The sequence below is a fragment of the Lissotriton vulgaris genome, chromosome 4_1, assembly GCF_964263255.1.
Source record: "Lissotriton vulgaris chromosome 4_1, aLisVul1.2, whole genome shotgun sequence".
In the NCBI taxonomy this organism is placed as follows: Eukaryota; Metazoa; Chordata; class Amphibia; order Caudata; family Salamandridae; genus Lissotriton; species Lissotriton vulgaris.
Genome location: NC_141691.1, coordinates 317,788,902 through 317,809,554, shown reverse-complemented (window position 1 = coordinate 317,809,554; position 20,653 = coordinate 317,788,902). Strand labels below are relative to the sequence as shown.

The following is a 20,653-nucleotide window of genomic DNA, read 5'->3' as shown; positions in this document are numbered from 1 at the left end:
ACAGACAGAAGAGATGTCCACCGCCTGAAAACTTTTCATGATGAAAGCACTTCACCTGTGACTGTTTGAGGTCAGGTAGAAAAAGTGAGCAAACCTTTGTATATTTTAGACTATAACAAGCACATTGGTGGTGTAGATGGAGTACATCATAGGTGTTAGCCTTAAAATGCTTCTCAAAAGTTATATATCTTGTACAAGAAGTTGGCTGTTCATTTGTTTTATTTGGCATTCTGCAATGCCCATGTTGGTTTCAAATATAGTTCTCCAGAATCCAAGAAGAGTTTTGTATAAGTTCAGCAGTCTATAATACGCAGCCTTGTTGTAGTTGAGCAGGCAAATGTACCCAGAGTCAGAATGGTGGAGGATGTGGCTAGGTTGAAAGATCATCACTTTCCTAAATACATTCGTCCAATACCCAAAAAAGACTTTCCTTGTCGGAGATGTACAGTCTGAGTCGAAAGAGGAGTATGAACTGAAAGTCGCATGTACTGTCTCGAGGTTCCTTCTAATCCTGGCCTATGTGTGCTCACATATTTCAAATTGTACCACACACAACTAAAGTATTGGAAGAAAAATGAAAGTAAAAGGGAACTGACTGTGGTCTGTATTGCTATATAGTTTCTGATTAGATACCTGGTTGACAGTAGTTTGATGTGATTAGTTGCACTTGTTGTGTATACAGTCATAGTTGGTATTTCATCTTCTACCAACAGGATGGTTCTTTCTATCTAAAGAAAATAGCTGTTTTTATTTGGATGGTTTATTTTTTCTTCTCTGTGCTTTGTGTGTATAATCTGTTCATTATGGGAGTGTTTTAGAAATAAAAGTGGTGGTGTGCTACATGATGATGTCTGAGTGGTGTTTGTCTGGTGGTGTGTGTGGACTTGCGTTTGGGTGACAGTGTGTGTAGGGACCAGCAGCAGTTACTAGACACACACCACCACCACTAAAATACCAATCCATGCATTCTGTTAGCCTCCAGGCGGTGAGAATACTGTGTCTGAACTGGCATCTGGTTGGTAGTGTGTAGAATGGTGGTGTGTGTGTCTAGGCTCCAGCTGGCAGTGTGTGTGAACTGGCAATTCCCAGGTGTGTGTGTAGTAACTTGCTGCTGGTCAACACACACATAACAGCCAAATGCAAGTTCATAAACTCTGCTAGCTTCCAGACAGTGTGATAGCTGTGCCAGCCCTGTGAGTGTAGGAAAGTTAGGGATCCTTGAACTGCGCCGTTTGTTGATGTGAGTGTAATTTACTGTGGCTTGCTTCATTGACTGCAAGTAAGTACAAAGATGGAAAAAGAGGGATCAATATCTATGATCTTTTCTAATAGGGGACTAGCAATTCTCCTATGAAAGGGACAATGTACAATAATTTAATATTGTATTTAAGCAGGCAACAACCACATACCAATGAAGACGTGAATACATATTTTAATTAAAGTAATCAAGGGGGAATACTTCATCCTCTAAATTTACACTATTTTCATACATACAATATACATATATATATATATACAACATATATATACATATATATATATATACAACAGATATATACAAAAAAACACAAAAAAAGTGAACAATATTCATACAAATGATGAGTAATCTGTAATCCCTTTTCACCCAATAAATTAAAGCAAAAAGAAGTGTCCTCCTAATCCATACAGGAAGTACACTCTGAGGTAGTCGAATCAGCCACAATTGGTTCAATCAAGTCTTGAACATTAATTTAAAGATTGTGTCAACAAATACATTTCTAAACTAATTCCATTGGTTTCATCAGACTCTTCTTTTTATAGTGTGTCAATGCGGTCGCGTTTCGGCCTCCAGACCAATCTTGGCCTCCTCAGGACATGGTGAATCAAGGTCCTACAAGAATATGTAGAATCACACATGAAGTGTGGACCCATAGTTGAAACCGTCTAAATCTCTGTGCCACCTTATCCCAATGTTAGTCACTGAAAAGAAAATATCAGTGAAGGAAACTGAAAAGAAGCTAAGTATAAACCAAGTCAAGGTGTTAACATGCACGTGATCAATACACACATGCATCAGTGCCCATCAATGTTACCAAGCGGTACAAAAGGGGGTGGTGATGGATGGAGCATCTGAACTAATCAAACACTCACACCCAGTCAACAGATCTGGGTTTGATCCATCACCGTTCTTTAGCCCACTCTGCCACCCCAGTTCAGACATGGCCATATGCAAATCAGTCTGACCCTGTGCCTCATGGGAACAGTCCAGCCGAACTGCCAAGCCATGCATTCCCTGGACCGGAAACAAGCTTCCGAGGACCGGTTTCTGGCATTTCGGCCAGCGATACGCCTTGGATGGATGGGCAAGCAAGTTGATTCTGGTATCCTGCTGCTTCCGTTTTTTGGTCAAAAACTTTTTAACTCCTCGGTTTTGGGATTTGGCCATCTGGGCACATTTAGCACCACACCCAAGGGTCCAGGACTGCTGGGACACCACTTGGGGTTCAGAACTCACTGAAGCTGGGTCCACCTGTGGGTTCAAGATGGTGGGAACCTTTGATGTCTCTGTGGCTCTGAGCAGGAGACCAGCAATTTAGACCCGGGTTCAGGTGACCATGCAGGGCTTGACCGAAGGGCTGGCTTCTGAGGGTTCAAGGCAGGCTCCATAGAAGTCCTTCCAGGCACAGCACAGCAGGTCACAGAAGCAGGCAGTCCTCTGAGAGTCCTTCCGCAGGTCCAGTAGTGAACTTAAGAGTAGGTCTGAATGCCTTTTTTGTATACCGTAGTGCCTTTCCTCTGGAAGGAGAGTGAAGCTGCTACAGATGTTCTTTGGTGTGCTTGCACCTTCCTGATTCCCCTGCCCTGGCTCTAAGTTGGTTTCAGTGACAATGTGGAGTACCTTTGTGTGAAGGCAGAGCACACCCTATTCAGTTGCAGGTGGCGCTGTGCTCCGCTCTGCCCCCTATCCTGGCAGCAGATGGCCCATTTAGGCACCCAAAACCTCTCTATTGTGTGACTGTGCGGGAAGAATTCACAAAGTCTAACTGTCAGTTACACCCAGTGATGTGACCCAAGACAGGCTGCAGGCACAAATGTGCTAAAGGCAAGCAAAAACCAACATTATAAAAGTGGTGTTTCCAAAATTTTAATTTAATATCGACTTCACGATTAAAGAAGATTTTTTATTACAATTTCATAGATATCAAACATGAACTGGATACTTGTTCCCAAACACAAGTTAGCATTTCTTAAATGTAATATAAGTCAACTAAATGTTAACCCTTGGTACAGATGGGCCTCCCAGTAATGAAAAACGAATTTAGAAGTTTTCACTACCAGGACAGGTAAAAGTAAAAAATACATAGCCAAACTTTTAATTACAATTCACCCTGCCCTATGGGCTACCTAGGGATTACTTTAGGGGTTCCCTATATGCATTAAAAGGGGAGTTTAAGGCTTGGTGAGGGGGTTATATAGCCAAGGAGAATTGGCAGTTTAAAATTGCATTCAGTTCCAATAGCAGCCATGGGACATGTTTTAAGGTGCTGCTTAAGTGGGTGGCACAATAAGTGTTGCCTGCCCACTAGTAGCCTTAATTCACAATACCTGAGTATATGGTCTACCACTCTATAAGGGTCTTATAAACAAATTAAAATTGCCAACCAGGTGTAAGTCAATCAAACCATGTTTAGGTGTGTGAGGAAAAACACTTTAGCACTTGTTAGCAGTGGTAAATTTCACAGAGTCCTAAGGCCAACAAATACAATTTTCAGCACAAAAATGGAGGTAAGTAGGCAAAACGTTTGGGGGAAGACCACCCTAAGGCTGACAGGTCTAATACTGCCAGAAAACAAAGACTGCTGTTATGAACTGATGGAGTCTCTACACTGCTTTCACCTGCGTAAAGTGTCCTGGGTAGGACTGGATATGCATTATTTTCCCCATGTGTTGAAGTTGTTTCCCAGGAAGCAAACTCAGAAAAATCTCGATGCGGAGGACAGAGTGTTACCCCAACACTTATGACTACCTCTTTCAAAATGGTTTGTGCTGCCTAAGAGTTGTGACAGCGTGTTTCAAACTAGGGCAACACCAGCATCCACAGATGGCCTGTATGTTTTAATATGGTATACGTGCCAAATTAAAATCAAGAATGAAAAGTATCTTAGATCAAGTGCACTAAGATCATAAAAGATGGCAAGTACTGAGATGATAACATATAGCACTATGTTATTGAATCTGATTGGCACCTATATTAATAAAATCTTAAGCCTTTCCAACTTGCAGCCTCAACAAGTCCCATGCAGCCATCCATGTTGGTGAAATCTTTTTGTCGCTTATGCTCCAGGCCAGCAAACTTCAGGGATGTTTGTTTTGAGGTATTGTTCTTAAAGCATATATTTACATGTATGCTTATTGTAGTGAAATGCAGTAAGAACTCACCTTCACTGATTCACTCCAAAAGACTGAACGTATTCCAGTTAATCTCCTCCTCCACATATTCCACACAGATCAACTTCAGATCCTCCTCTAAACCCTAGCATCTTCTGAGTTATTTTAAATTGTATCATCATCTCCTATCTTAAATTCTCTTCTTCAAGACACTAAAATCATGCGATATAAAATTAATGCCTTTGATTCACTTGGCTATAGCCATGTGCTTCCTAGCTTTGTGATGATCACTTGAGGTACGGCAGATGCATTAGATGGTTGTGCAAGTGGGAGGTCATGGCTAAATATTGAAACATTTGCCAAGTTCAGGATACCAACCAACAGGCATTACAGAGAAGCATCCCTAGGCTGAGGCCACAACATTGGCTGTCTTTGGCATTGGATCACGTCTGAAAAAGCGAGTTTTTGAACTGTGATTTAGATTTGCAAGTATCCTCCCACTCAGACACATTGTACCTGCTCATACTCCTTGCTCAGCATCTCGAGGGCTTATAACTCAGATTAACAAACATTGCTTGTCCTATCTGTCTGGTTCTAGGTGGATAAAGTTACCTATCAACCTTCTCCTACTGGAGAACCATATTACTTTTGCAGGCAACTTAAAACACATGTCCACCCCTTCACATGTACAACAGGGTTGCCTTCAGAGACTGGACACCATTTGGTAAACGTACACTTTATACATTTTGGAATCAAACATCAATCAACCTTCTACACTAAGTTCCTTGTTCACTGCTGCACCTTAACATGTATCCAGATTTAGGTTTTTCTTCACTAAGTGCCTTTTAAGAATCCTGCCTTCAATGCCAATTTAATATATGTGAAAAAGTGTGAATTGGGCTGATGATGGTAATGTCTCATGCTAAGGCTAGAGTGGTCAAAAGAATTCACTGTCATATGTAATACTTTCTTTTCTTTTTCAGAAGACAAGTTAATGAAATGATGAAGCAGATCACATCAAGATGTTTACTGTTTGCCATTCTCTACTGCTTGATTTGTATGGCAAAGAAATCAGGTATTTGAGAAAATAGTATTCGGAAGACCAAAAATGGTCTTGTTGTTTACAAGTCTTGTGCAAAATCAGCTGTGCAAATAATATTTTAGTTACCAAACGATTACAACATCATCAATAAACTTTATTCGGTTTTATACATAAAACCATAAAAGTCATACAAACATCAATAAAAACAACTTCCAGGTTACAGAATGATAATTAAAATACATCCCAAATCATCTAAACATGAGATAAAGCTACTGAATAGCAATACAAATGTTAATCGCTCTTAATCTGATGGCTACCTGTAAAAAGTTAAGGGTTTACAATACAGTTTCCTTAGATAGAAATTGTAAAAAACATAAAAGCTGGTCTCACCCTCCTAAATATCAATTTTTTGAGAATGAGGATAATAAATAACTTTCTAGGAACAGCATAAAAAGTGCAAAACATTAAAAAGTGCATCATATCCTGAGGAGACTCGCTTTCACAGCCGGAGGGCATGAGGCATTGCCCTCTGTGGGAACCACAAGGATGTGCCAAAAGATAGTGAAAGAGGTCGAGTAGGATAAGTAAATACGCCAATGCTGGTATATGCTGATGTACCAATATCACAACTTTCAATAAATGTCTTGATTACTATGGAACGCTTGTGAAGGCAAACTAGTATATATATAGGTACTAGCAATTACTGGTTAATGAAAGTCCCTCCTACCTTATTGGTGGGAAACTGTTTTTTTGAGTTGCACTATATCGATGTTCCAGTAAAATGCCCACTCCATTATGCTATGGCTGTGGTAGAAACAAGCAAAATGCACGCCAATACGCAGATATTTGGTGAAGCGCGCAAAGAAACACGCACTCACACACACACTACACATATATATATATATATTCAATGATAAAACCACAGGTTTTAGCCCAGATATAGTTAGGGATTAGCATTTACAAAACCTTATTTTACTCGCATAAAACCATTGAAATTCGCATATATAGTTAGATGCGCTAACTATATATCGCGCACCCGCAATCCACTGCTGATGATGTCACATATTACATCATTCATGACATGCTCAGTGACATCACTGATGACATCACTGATGACATCTTCCAGTGACTGTATGTTTCTGTAAAGTTAAAATATGTCTCACATATTGAAGAATGAGTGGATGTATAAGTGTCTGGATGAAGGATTTAGTAGGTGCATGACTGACTGTATGAGTGAGTGATTAAATGTGTCTCACTGAGTGCATGGGTTAGTGACTAAACTGTCTTAATTTGTACATCATTATGTCTGTAAACTGCTGCATGTGTTAATCAGTAGCTATATGAGTAACTATATGGGTTATTGATTGGTTGCCCAAGTATTTGTATGGGAGACTGAGTGTGTGTGTGGGGGTGGCTGGGAGGTGTGTGACTCTGTGCATAGATGTGTGAGCAGTTGACTCACTAGATGTATGAGTTTAGGAGTGCATGTGGAAACAGCTGCATGGGCGGTTGACTGTGTGCATGAGTGTATTGCTGAGTGAATGGATATCTCAGTGCTACATGTCAAAGTAAGTACATATGTAAAAGACAGTACATGTGAGAGTTGACATATATAAATAACTGTGCATAAGAGCCAGTGAATGTGTGAGTGGCTGTATGGATCATTGTGAACTTGTATCAGGGATTGTATAAGAGAGTAAATATGTGTTAGTATATGTTTGAATAAGTAAGGTGTGTATAACTGTATAGTAGAGGAAATGGAGGTGTGATTGATTCTTTGGATGACTGACTAGGTGTGTGAGTAACTCCATGGATGAGTGAGTCTGTGAGTTTTTGTTTACACTGAGTGTATCTAAGGTTATATTAGAGTCTGAAGAGGTTAATCGTATTATCACATGAATGATGTCATTAGTGATGTGCTCAGTAATGTCAAATGAGATGTCAAATGAGATGTCATCAGTGATGTCATTTGGGATGTCTTCAGTGATGTCATCAGTGATGTCATCAGTGATGTCATCAGTGATGTCATTTGAGATGTCATCAGTGATGTCATTTGAGATGTCATCAGTGATGTCACTGAGCATGTCATGAATGATGTAATATGTGACATCATCAGCAGTGGATTGCTGGTGCGCAATATATAGTTAGCGCATCTAACTATATATGCGAATTTCAATGGTTTTATGCGAGTAAAATAAGGTTTTGTAAATGCTAATCCCTAACTATATATGGGCTAAAACCTGTGTTTTTTTCATTGAATTTCAATGGTTTTTTAATAATAAATAATAAATATCAAAAGCTGTCAAATGTCAAGTACGTGATAGGTAAAAACATTTTCGTGTTTATGCACGCTGATGTGCTTTAAACGCTGCCCCCCCCCTCTTTTCTCTTAGAAGTAGTCTCTCTTTGCAGAAAGTGAAGGGTAGTTAACGCAGGCCTTTGCCCCCGTTGTAATCCGTCGTGCCTGCTTGTCTCTCCATTTGATTGATTGTTATCCAAGCATTTACTATTTTAGAATTTATTCTCTTTGGTTCATTCTCTATTTACTAACAAGCACAAAGCCGCAATACTCTGTTTAGTCTTTGCAGATAGTGAAAAATCGTGTTAAAAAAAAAAAAAATCGAGCAAAATCAGTAGACCACTAATGGGATCTCTTTTTGACCTTGCTAAAATAGAAACATTAGGAACAACCCTTCATGAGAAATACGAAACTAGTGAGATGAACTGAGCTCCACACCATGATGGCTGCAAGACAGCTCGGCTCCGCCACCCACCCCGCCCAAAATAACGATAAACTCTATGCAAATATTATAAATATATACATCACACCAGCAAAGTAACAGGGTAAAACATTTTATTAAATAACTATTTACATAACTATTTTATACTTTTTGTTGCCTGATCCGGCTAGCTCAATCGATCGAGCATGAAACTCATGCATTCTGATAGCATGCGTTGCTGCTGATGCTATGCAAACAAAAACTGGTTTTCAGTTTGTACATTCTTCAAGATTTTTCATCCAAGGCTGGTTGAGAGTTTGTAGAACGATGGCTTCAGATTTTCAACATACGGTGTGGTGGCGCGGACTGGGAGGGTGCGCTTGACTTCTGCCCCCTCCCCAAGTCGTGTTGCCCTGGCGTGGCCTAAGATCGCCCCCGACATAGGCGGCCGGCTCCCGGGGTCCGGCGGAACTTTTTGCCTTTTGATGACTCTTCCATTCTGGACCTTATCCCACAATCCGTTTGACCTGAAGACACGCTGTAGTGGGGCGCCCCTTTACCGTTTCAGTTGCCATTCCGCCCGCTTTTGCTACACTGTGCCTCTTCCGCCATTCAGCTGTTTACTACCCGCTCTTGCGACTACAGCGTCTCGCTCACCATGTAGTTGAGTTGCTCCCGCTCTTGCGATGCAACTGTAGGCGGCTGCCACAGGACTCTCAAAATGGCGGCCACCTCTTCAGATTTGGGCGTGGTCCACTAAAATGGCCCCTGGGACACCTTGGAACTCGGACGCTTGTCTGCTAGGGCTTGGGCCCCATTCTCGAAACCGTCCACTGAGCCTTGAAGATTCTACAAAAGTCTTGGGGGCCCCCGACTCCCGCAGGCTTCTGTTGGGGAGCGGCTGCCATAATTGCTCGTGGAATGGCCACGACTGAGATACGAGATGGTGGTGCTCTCATGCTAACGCCAGCTTCAGTCTGAAACATCCAGAAACACTGTAGACTACCAATTCGATCAGTTCCGGTAGCGCCCCAACGTGACCCGGTAGAGAAGAACTTGCCCTCCCCTCTTTGACTGATGGTTCTTGTTGCCTGTCCCTTCTGTTGTCATTTAACAGAACTTTTTAGACTGCTGAAAGGGGTTGTGTTCCGACCGCTGGTTGGTGGAGACATTTTGACTATATTCTGGACCTACGTTGTCGCGTAATGCGTTATATGACACGCCGCGTTTGCGCACCCGGAAGTACTCCAGTGCGCGAAGCGCAGCTTCCCGGAAGAGATCCGGGGCGCGGCGCACAGCGCGTAACGTAAGCATAACAGGTCATGTGACTTGTTAATAAAACTTTTCATTGGTTCATTTTACTTTTGTTATACTAATGATGAAAGGCTTGGTCATATGACCTAAAAATTACGCTTTTTATTGCTTTCGAACATTATTTTTTCTTAAACATATATGTTATAATGTTCCAGGCTAATGTATTTTCCCGGAAAATTTACAACTGTCCTGCAAGTAAAATATATTCCTTTTTCTAGCAAAAGGGCGTTTCTTCGTCCCATGACGGAGCCGTTGAGCAAAAGATGCTCGGCCTGCTGTCTTAGTCGCCGATACGCCCGAATATGAGATTCTTATCGATCACTTTATGTTGCAGGAGTAAAAAACACAACAGCCCTTGACCATTTATCTTTACTGCGTTCCTGCGTATTATACCTTTTATCCGTCATGTAATTGGACTGCTTTATTTCACTTGCCTTTTACTGATTCGAAAACAGTGACTAAAATTAAAAACTTTACCAATGTAAATACTACTACCATGTTTTGTTTTAAAAACCTTTATTGTGAAAATGTCAGTATACAAATACGGGCCTATAACCACGTGGGCTGGCCACGGAGCAAACTGGAATCGTATATGATGAGGAGACATTTACACTGTAGAGGAACGCAACGAGCGGGCCATTAGGTTGCAAGAACTAAGGTGTCTAACAGTTGCGGAATCGGTGGACGTACATTTTGTAATTAAAATACGACAGGGCCACTTACAATAAAATTATCTAGATATACATTTGCGGGCAAGTACCATGGGTGACGTTAATTCGAACTTTCAATAGTACAGTAATCAATAACACATCAGAACTTAATATCAATAGGGATGTCGAAATATTCAATCAATTCTCATTCCCGCCCGCCATGTGCTTCAAAACTGCATACGTATCTCGTGATATCAAGGTTGTGCAACCAGTACACAACAAGGAGGTACGAGTCCCATTTATACCGGTGCCATTTTGGGCGAGGCCGGGCAGGTCCAGGATATAGTCAAAATATCTCCACCAACCAGCGGTCGGACCAGAACCCCTTTCGGCAGTCAAAAAAGGTTCAGTTAAATGACAACAGAAGACATAGGCAACAAGACCAACAGTCAAAAGAGGGGAGGGCAAGATCTAAAGCCATTGTTCTACAAACTCTCAAGCAGACATGGATGAAAAAATCCTGAAGAATGTACAAACTAAAAACCATTTTTTGTCTGTATAGCATCACCAGCAACGCTTGAGTCAGCTTTGTGTGAAGCCGCCATTTTGATTCAATCAATAGCGTCCCCCTGCACACATTCAGGGACCTGGTCGTGTCTAAAGGTTAAATGGATTGTGGGACAAGATGCAGAAAGGAAAAGGAAAAAAGTTCCGCCGGACCATGGAACTTTCGGCGCAGCATTGTAGGATGGCCACACCAGTGCGGCAACTTGCTAGACACCACCTCGGTGCCATCCAGATCTCGGCACGTTGTGCTTCCTTCGGCCTACTGTAGCCGCAAGTGCGGACGCAACTCAGCTGGATAGCGAGTGAAACACCAAGCGGCGCCCCACTGCAGCCGAGGAGCCTCCATCTTGGGGGCGACGCACAGCATCACATTGCTTTCTTAAACAGCCCCCACTGACTGACGCGACCTCACAGGCCAACGGGGCGCCCCACGCCGAATTTCGGCGCAGCATTGTAGGATGGCCACACCAGTGCGGCAATTTGCTGGACACCACCTCGGTGCCATCCGGATCTTGGCGCGTTGTGCTGCCTTCGGCCTACTGTAGCAGCAAGTGCGGGCGCAACTCTACTGGTCGGCGAGTGAAAAGATAAGGGGCGCCGCACTGCACATCAGGTGCCTCCACCTGAGGAGGCGAGAGAGGCCAGTTTGCGCCACCTCCCCCCCCCCCCCGGCACCCCACGCCGACTTTTTCGGCGCAGCATTGTAGGATGGCCACACCAGTGCAACTTGCTGGACACCACCTCGGTGCCATCCGGATCTCGGCGCGTTGTGCTGCCTTCGGCCTATTCGCACATCGGTCCGCTACTGACGCCGCCTCACGTGCCAACGGATTTTCTACGCTTTTTATAGCAGCGCGTAACGTAAGCATAACAGGTCATGTGACTTCTTTATAAAACTTTTCATTGGTTCATTTTACTTTTAGTTTCCTAATGATGGAAGGCTTGATCATATGACCTAAAAATATCACTTTTCATTGGATTAAAACATTTTTTTTTCCCAAACGATGAAAGCCCCACCTTGTTTCTAGATGTTTCAGACTGAAGCTGGCGTCAGCCTGAGAGCACCACCATCTCGTGGCTCCGTCGTGGTCATTCCGCGAGCAATCATGGCAGCCGCTCCCCACCGGAAGCCTGCAGGAGTCGGGAGCCCCCAAGACTTTTGTAAAATCTTCAAGGCTCAGGGGACGTCCGAGTTCCAAGGTGTCCCAGGGCCATGTTAGTGGACCAGGCCCAAATCCGAAGAGCCGTCTGCCATTTTAAGAGTCCTGTGGCAGCCGCCTCTCGCTGCACCGCAAGAGTGGGCTAAACTCAACTACATGGTGAGCGAGACGCTGTAGCCACAAGAGCGGGCGATAAACAGCTGAATGGAGGATGAGGCACAGTGTAGCAAAAGCGGGCGGAATGGCAACTGAAACGGTAAAGGGGCGCCCCAGTACAGCCGACGAGCCTCCACCTGGGGAGACCCGTTCACGCCGCCTCCCCCTCCCCCCCCCCCCCGGGGCACCCCATGCCGTTTTTCGGAGCAGCATTGTAGGATGCCAAAACCAGTGCGACAACTTACTGGACATCACCTGGGTGCCATCCACATCTCAGCGCGTTCTGCTGCCTTGGGACTATTCGCACAACAGACCGCTACTGACGACGCCTCCCCGCGCACCCCCCGGGACGCCCCACACCGTTTTTCGGAGCTGCATTGTAGGATACCAAAAACCAGTGCGGCACCCAGGTAACGTCACCTGGGTGCCCTCCAGAACTCAGCACGTTGTGCTGCCTTGGGACTATTTGCACAAAACACAGCTACTGACCATTGTTGCTTCTTTTTTAAAAAAATGTTTAAATGTATTTACTGTTTTTGTTGCGTTCTATATATTTATAAGTTATTAAAGTGTTATTTTCCTTCTACTTTGTTGGAGTGCTATATATTTTTAATGTGACACATAATTGTAAAAACTTTGATGTACAAAGAGGCATCCCTGGAATCTTCCGCTTCAGGCTCGGTCCCACACACCCTCACAGTGAGAATCCCCTCCCCAAGCACAATACAGGATGGTTATCAGACAGTAGGAACGCGTGTGGTGTGACAGATCTACTGTAACTCCTTTGAAGAGGGGTGATTCTCTACAGCTGGGGCCATAAAATACATCCGCAGGGCTAGGTGATAGCCTGGGACCGGCCTGGACAATCGGACACAGAGGAAGAGGAGTGTTAGAGGGTGCGGTAGTGAATAGGGTGAAAGGGTGGTGTCGGGCGGGCACAGGGTGTGATTCTCAGGGAAGAGCAGCGCACATGGGAGGAGGTTTCTGGCCCATGCATGAGAGAGAGAGCGGGGGTGACCAGTGCGTGGGGGAGAGGCTTGCGAGGGTGAGGAGCCATGCTGAGGATCGGCGGCGTGCAGAGAGTGGGTCTGGTCAAGGCATCTAAAATGGCTGCCGTGCTCAACAAAAGTGTGGCATTGCAAAAAAGACAAGATGGCGCAGACAATGTTTATCAATAAGGATTAATTTATAACAATTATTTAAAACAAAATATTTACTCGCAGTGACAAAATGGCGGTCAACACTTCCTGATTTCCATCGAATCGAACGTTAACAGACGTCATGCAACAAAAAAAAAAACGCTCACGCACAGCCGCTGGAAGACATGTATCAACATATATGAGCCTCCTCAGCCACCCTCAGAAAACAAAAGGGGTCAGGATACGTCTCCCGTACCCCCTTATACCTAGTAATTTAATGAAATCGAAACACAAAATGGCGAATTCACGTTTCGCTACCAGTTTGCGAACCGAGAAGCGTTTCTACCGCGAAAAATCAAATTTTTATTATTTGCCCCACGGGACCCTTTAATAACCCCAACATCATTCCTAGGGGGTCAAGAGAGGTCTACCTAGCCCCCTTTCATTAAATTCCCCCTTCGTTTTTCTCCTCCTCTTGTCTCTCGATCCTACCGACAGACAAGATGGCGGCCGCACCGGACTGTTTAGAATGTTGACAGACACCGGAGAGCCAATCAGCTTCGCTACGCAAAGCTCCGTTACGCGAAAAGTACGCGATCTGGAGCGCTATCTGTGACGCTGTCACAGATATACCTGTTTTTTAAACGTTAATTTCTCAAAATCCACTGGAGCACATATATTGAGACCCAGCAAAGGCACATCGGACTAACAGTCCCTATAATTTTGCCAAGTTTCGTGCAAATCCATTCAGCCGTTAATTTGCGAACCGAGAAGCGCTTCTACCGTGAAAAATCAAATGTTTTTAATTTTCCCCACGGGACCCTTTAATAACCCCAACATCATTCCTAGGGGGTCAAGAGGAGTCTACCTTGCCCCCTTTCATTAAATTCCCCCTTCGTTTTTCACCTCTTCTTGTCTCTCGATCCTACCAAGAGACAAGATGGCGGCCGCTCCGGACTGTTTAGAATGTTGACAGACACCGGAGAGCCAATCAGCATCGCTTCGCAAAGCTCCGTGACGCGAAAAGTACGCGATCTGGAGCGCTATCTGGGACGCTGTCACAGATATATACATTTTTTAAAACGTTAATTTCTCAAAATCCACTGGAGCACATATATTGAGACCCAGCAAAGGCACATCGGGCTAACAGTCCCTACAATTTTGCCAAGTTTCATGCAAATCCATTCAGCCGTTCGAGCTAAAAGTGAGGCCAAACGCCCTATGGAAATTAACATGGGGAAAACGTGTTTTGGGACGCCCATTTTTCTCAGCCCCCCCTTGACGAACCCCCCCCCAAATTTTCAGGGGCTGCTCAGAAACAAAATGTGCCATTTTCCTGAAAATGTCAGCCGATTCCGTCCACAAACGCCAAAGGTATTAGACATAGAATTTTCAAAAGTCCCATAGAGAAAAAATCCTAACTATATATACCTACTGGCGATAGCCAGTAGGTAATATATATATATATGTATATATTCACTGAAAAAAACATAGGTTTCAGGCACGTTATAGTTAGGAATTAGCATTTAAAAAACCTTAGAAATTCACTGAAAAAACCCACAGGTTTTAGGGGGGTTATAGTTAGCTGGACATTTCACTCGTACAAAACCATTGAAATTCCCATGTTATAGTTAGTTCAGCTAAATATAACTCGCGGGCCCACAATGCACTGCTGATTACGTCACATATTACATCACTCATGACATGGTCAGTGACATCACTTATGACATCACTGATGACATCACTGATGATATCATCCTTGTGATAGAGTGGCAGACCTCCTCTGACTCTAATATAACCTTTGATAAACACATACAAAAATAGAAACACATGTTTTCAAAACAATGGGCATACCAATACCAGTTGCAACAACCTATTCAGTAATTCTAAAATCTATATACATATCCACTCATTCACCAACAGTCCTATATAGTCACTCATACATGTACTCACTCATCATATATACTCATACACCTATACATTCTGTTACCCACTGCCACTCATCCATAGAGTTACAGGAACTCTTCCAATCTCTCACTTTCACATATACTCACTTATATACACCAATACTCACATATACTAGTTTAAAATATATGTAGTTACTTATAAACACACTATTGAGACAGTCATTCACTCACTAACACACCCATACACACATTCATCCACCCATACAGTCCTGCACACATACTGTTTTCAAAACATACAAATAGTGACTCACTCATTCATGTATGTATGCACTAAGTAATAATCCCCACTGAACCATACAGACACTCAGACACTCATACTGATACTCGAAAAACCAACAAATTACCCATATAGACACTCATGTAGATACTCATCAACCCATGCAGGTCCTTATACACAACGTGAGAGACTGATACATATATTTACATATTTAAACGTTACTCGCTAACCCATGTTTTCACTAAGATACACTTAATCAGTCAGTTATACAATCAATTTTACAAAAAAAACCATCCATTTAGATTCTTATTTATCCATTTATTCTTCCATCGACCTTGATGTGCGTGTTTGCACCCGTCACCTCAGGCCCTCCCTTCACCACTGTGCAAACACGCTCTGTGGCCGTTTTAAGTTGGGTGATTAAGTCCCCTTGAATCCTGAGGGTCCCTAGGGTCCAACTAGCCCACTAGGTACCTCCAGTAAGCGCCACAGAGCTGCATTGCATAGAGGTGTAAAAAGGGGCACAGCCTAGTCCACCTCTCTGCAACGCAGTGCAGTGACGCTTAAAGGAAGGCCCTGGTGGGCTAGTTGGCCCCCAGGGGCCTTCAGGTTTGAATGGGAATTATTTTCCCAACTTAAAATGTGCCACAGGGAGTGTTTGCACACGTCACCTCAGGCCCGTCCCCTCCCTTCCCCACTGTGTAAACGCTCCCTGTGTCCGTTTTCAGTTGGGAGATTAGGTCCCCTTGAATCCTGAAGGTCCCTAGGGTCCAACTAGCCCACTAGGTACCTCTAGTAAGTGCAACATAGCAACGTTGTGGAGAGGTGTAAAAAGTGGCACGGCTTGGACCACCTCTTTGCAACTCAGTGTAGTGGCGCTTACTGGAAGCACCTGGTGGGCTAGTTAGCCCCCAAGATTCCTCAGGATTCAAGAGGAAATATTTCCCCAACTTGATAGCGTGCTACAGGGCATTTGCACACGTCATCTCAGGCCCTGGCCCCTCCCTTCCCCCCTGTATAAACGCGGCCTGTGGCTGTTTTAAGTCCAAAGATTAAGTCCCCTTGAATCCTAAGGGTCCCTAGGCTCAAACTAGCCCACTAAGGGCCCGATGTAGGTAAATCCCATTTACCGATTTTGAAATACCGAATTTTACCGATTCGGTATTTCAAAATCGGTAAATGGGATGTAGGTCCCAACATCTGGATTCGTTACCGAATCCTTAACAATTCCTTAATTACCGATTCGGTAAATACCGAATCGGTAATGCCCATTCATTCCTATGGGCTTTGAAGCCCATAGGAATGATTAGGCATTACCGATTCGGTATTTACCGAATCGGTAATTAAAGAATTCACAAGGGTGCAGGGGGTGTCACTTTGACACCCTCTAGCACCCACAAAACGGGCATGTGTGCAATGTGGCACACAGACATGCCCTAAGGGCACGTCTGTCTGTCACATGGCACATGTGTACATGCACAGATGTGCATGTACACAGGAATCGGTATTTTACCATGGATTTGTATTCCATGGTAAAATACCGATTCTGTAAGCCATGTGCTGATGGTACATTGGCTACCTACATTGCATTTTCGGTAATTTTACCGAATCGGTATTATTACCGAATCGGTAAATATTACCGATTCGGTAAATTTACCGATTCGTTAATGATAACGATTCAGTAAAATTACCGAAAATGTGCCCCTTCATCTCGATAGCCCTTTACCGATCGGAAACGGCCGAAAATCGGTATTTTCGGCCGATTCCGATCGGTAAAGGGCTACCTACATCGGGCCCTACCTAAGTACCTCCAGTAAGCGCCACAGAGCTGCATTGCAGAGGGCTGTAAAAAGGGGTGTGGCCTATGAACACCTGTCTGCAACGCAGCTCCCTGGCGCATACAGGAGATATCTGTTGGGATAGTTGGCCCTCTGGAACCCTCAGTATTGAAAGAGAAGTAATACCTCAACTTAAAACGTGCCATAGGGCGCGTTTGCACAGTGGTGGAGGGAGGGGGTGAGGCCTGAGGTGAAATGTGTGCAAACACGCCCTGTGCCGTGTTTTAAGTTGGAGAATTAATTCCCCCTCAATCCTAAGGATCCCTGGGGGCCAACTAGCCCACCAGGTACCTCCAGTATGCGCCAGAGAGCTGCGTTGCAGAGAGGTGGTCAGGGGCCACACCACTTTTTACAACACCCTGCAATGTAGTTCCGTGGCGCTTACTGGAGGTACGTGGTGGGCTAGTTGGCCCCCAGAGACCCTCAGGATTGAAGAGGTATTAATTCCTCAACTTAAAACATGCCACAGGGCGTGTTTGCACACATGTCACCTCAGGCCTTCACCACTGTGCAAACGGGCCCCGTGGCATGTTTTAAGTTGGGGGATAAACTCCCCTTGAATACTGAGGGTCCCTGGGGTTCACCTATTCCACCGGCTACCTCCATTAAGAGCCACGGAGAGGTATACAAAGGGGCATGGCCTCAGAACACCTCTCTGTAACGCAGACCCCTGGTGCATCCTGGAGGTTCCTGGTGGGCTAGTTTACCCATAAGGACCCCCAGTATTCTAGTGAAATTCGTTCCCCATCTGCAAACGCACCAGGGGGGACGTTTACAGAGTGCTGCAAGAAGGCGGTGTGGCCTCCACCGCGATGCCGGTCTTATCTTTTTTTTTTTTTTCTAAGAATGTGGGCTGTGTAGCCCCCCTTCTTTTTCTCATTTAGGGCCTGTCCCTAATTTATTTTTTAAATGTAAAATTCGGGAAGGGGGCCAAGTGGCCCTCCTCCCGAGGGCATAACCGCCCGGGGACCCCATCCCCTGGGCCATGGCCATTTTTTTTGTTAATTTTTGGAGGAGGGCTGAGTGGCCCCCCTCCTCTGGCCATTTATGGCCCCGGGGTCCAAATCCCTGGGGCTGAACTTTCTCTTTTTTAAAAAAATGTATGTATAATTTGGAAGGGGGCCACTTTTGGCCCCAGGAACCCCAACCCCCGGGGCCTGGCCATTATTTTTCTTTATTTTATTTTTTTTAGAGGGGGGCCGAAGTGCCCCCTCCACAGGCATATTATGGCCCCAGGGACCCCATCCCCCGGGGCTGGCCTGCCTCAATTTTTATTTTATTGTAAGGGGAGGGGGGCCGGTATTGCTTTTCCACATTGGGAGCACTAACATGCTGCTCCCCATGTGGAAAAGCAATCTACTTTGCTTCATTGAAGCGAGAACAGGCTTTCCTGCTCTCGCTTCAATGAAGCAAAGCAGTTTGCAATGACAGGGTGGGAGCCGCGAGGCTCGCGTCCTGTCATCGCAAACAGCAGTGTCCCGGGGGTGGGTACCCCAGGGCACTGCAGGAGCCGGCCTTGGGGGGTGACAATCCCCAGGGCCATGACAAGGCTCCAGGAGGGGAGCCGCACGGCCCCACTCCCAACATCTTCAAAGCCCCAGGGAGGTGATGGTCCCCGGGGCTTGGGGGTCAGTCACGGACCCCCACATTTTAATATTTAGAGCCCCGGGGAGGGGGCAGTCCCTGGGGCATGTGGGGGGGTTCAAGCCCCCCTCATAGGGTTTTTGTTTTTTTTAATAAAAAAAGCCCCCTGCAAATCTATTAGATAAGCCCCGGGACAGCGGTCCCCCGGGGCTTGGGGTGCCTTTGAGCCCCCCAACCATTTATTTTACAAGCCCCAGGGGGTGGCGTTCCCCGGGGCTGTGGGGGTCTGTGAGCCTCCCCATATATTAGCATTAAGCCCCGGGGTAGCAGTCCCTAGGGTTTGGGGGGCCTTGGAGCCCCCCACCCATGACTTTTGAAACCCTGATGGGTGGCAGTTCCCAGGGCTGAGAGCCCCCCACCTATTTCAGAAAAGCCCCCGGGTGGCGGTCCGTGGGGCTGGGTGGCCCCTCTGGGCCCCCCATTAAAATATGCATATTGCCCCTGGACTTGGCTCCGCCGGAGGCTAATTAAAAACAAAGGGGCAGATTTATGATGCCCTTGCGCCGCAATTGCGTCACTTTATTTGACGCAACTGTGGCGCAAACAATGCGCCCTATTTACAACATGACGCATCTAGGAGATGCTTCATGTTGTAAAGTCCTGCTCCATAAGGAGGCGTTCCTGCGCGGGGGGGGGGGCGTTCCTGCGCAGGAACAACTCCTGAAAGTGGCTGAGTGAAATCTATGAGATTTCACTCAGTCACTTTCAGGCCAATGCTGCGTCAAAACCCTGTGCCTGCTTGAAGCAGGCGTAGGTCTTGATGCAGCATTGTGTAGATGGGGCACCCCCGAGCCTTGCTGGAGCTGCGTCGAACTTGCACCACGGTGCGCCGCATTATAAATGCTTCAGAAATAAGGGTGGTGATGAACAGAGTGTCTGAATTAAGCAGACCACTCTTATCCAGTCCAAAGATCAGGGCTTGATCCATCACCGTTATTTATCTCACTGCACCATCCCAGTTCAGAACCTGGCTATATGCAAATCAGTCTGTCCCTGGCCCAGTGCATCATGGGAACAGGGCAGACTAAACTACCAAGCCAATTCTTCACCAGAAAGGAGACAACCTACCGGGGACCGGTTTCAGGCATTTCAGCCGTCGTCGGCCCGGCTTGCTTGAATCCTGATGGTGCAGTGAGAAAGGGACTCATGTCTGAGTATACCCTGCCACACCTATAGTGGCCAAAAACGATTCAGAAATGGGGGTGGTGATGAACAGAGTGTCTGAATTAAGCAGACCACTCTTACCCAGTCCAAAGATCAGGGCTTGATCCATCACCGTTATTTATCTCACTGCACCATCCCAATTCGGAACCTGGCTATATGCAAATCAGTCTGTCCTTGGCCCAGTGCATCATGGGAACAGGGCAGACTAAACTACCAAGCCAATTCTTCACCAGAAAGGAGACAAGCTACCGGGGCCCGGTTTCTGGCATTTCAGCCGTCGTCGGCCCGGCTTGCTTGAATCCTGATGGTGCAGTGAGAAAAGGACTCATGTCTGAGTATACCCTGCCACACCTATAGTGGCCAAAAACGATTCAGAAATGGGGGTGGTGATGAACAGAGTGTCTGAATTAAGCAGACCACTCTTACCCAGTCTAAAGATCAGGGCTTGATCCATCACCGTTATTTATCTCACTGCACCATCCCAGTTCAGAACCTGGCTATATGCAAATCAGTCTGTCCCTGGCCCAGTGCATCATGGGAACAGGGCAGACTAAACTACCAAGCCAACTCTTCACCAGAAAGGAGACAAGCCCCCTGCAACTCTTTTAGATAAGCCCCGGGATGGCGGTCCCCCTGGGCTTGGGGTGCCTTTGAGCCCCCAACCAATTGTTTTACAAGCCTGAGGGGGTGGCGTTTCGCGGGGCTGT

The 20,653-nt window shown here is 45.4% G+C and overlaps 1 protein-coding gene across 2 annotated transcripts in view; it reads left to right on the top strand.

Moving 5' to 3' along the window:
* ADGRG4 (adhesion G protein-coupled receptor G4) overlaps positions 1-20,653 on the top strand; it is a 1,454,718-nt gene that overhangs the window by 179,631 nt on the left and 1,254,434 nt on the right. For both annotated transcript variants that reach the window (XM_086918649.1, XM_086918650.1), the window contains exon 2: positions 5,352-5,443. In XM_086918649.1, coding sequence (XP_086774775.1) covers positions 5,368-5,443 — 76 coding nt within the window. In that variant the 5' untranslated portion in view covers positions 5,352-5,367. The remainder of the gene's footprint in view (positions 1-5,351; positions 5,444-20,653) is intronic.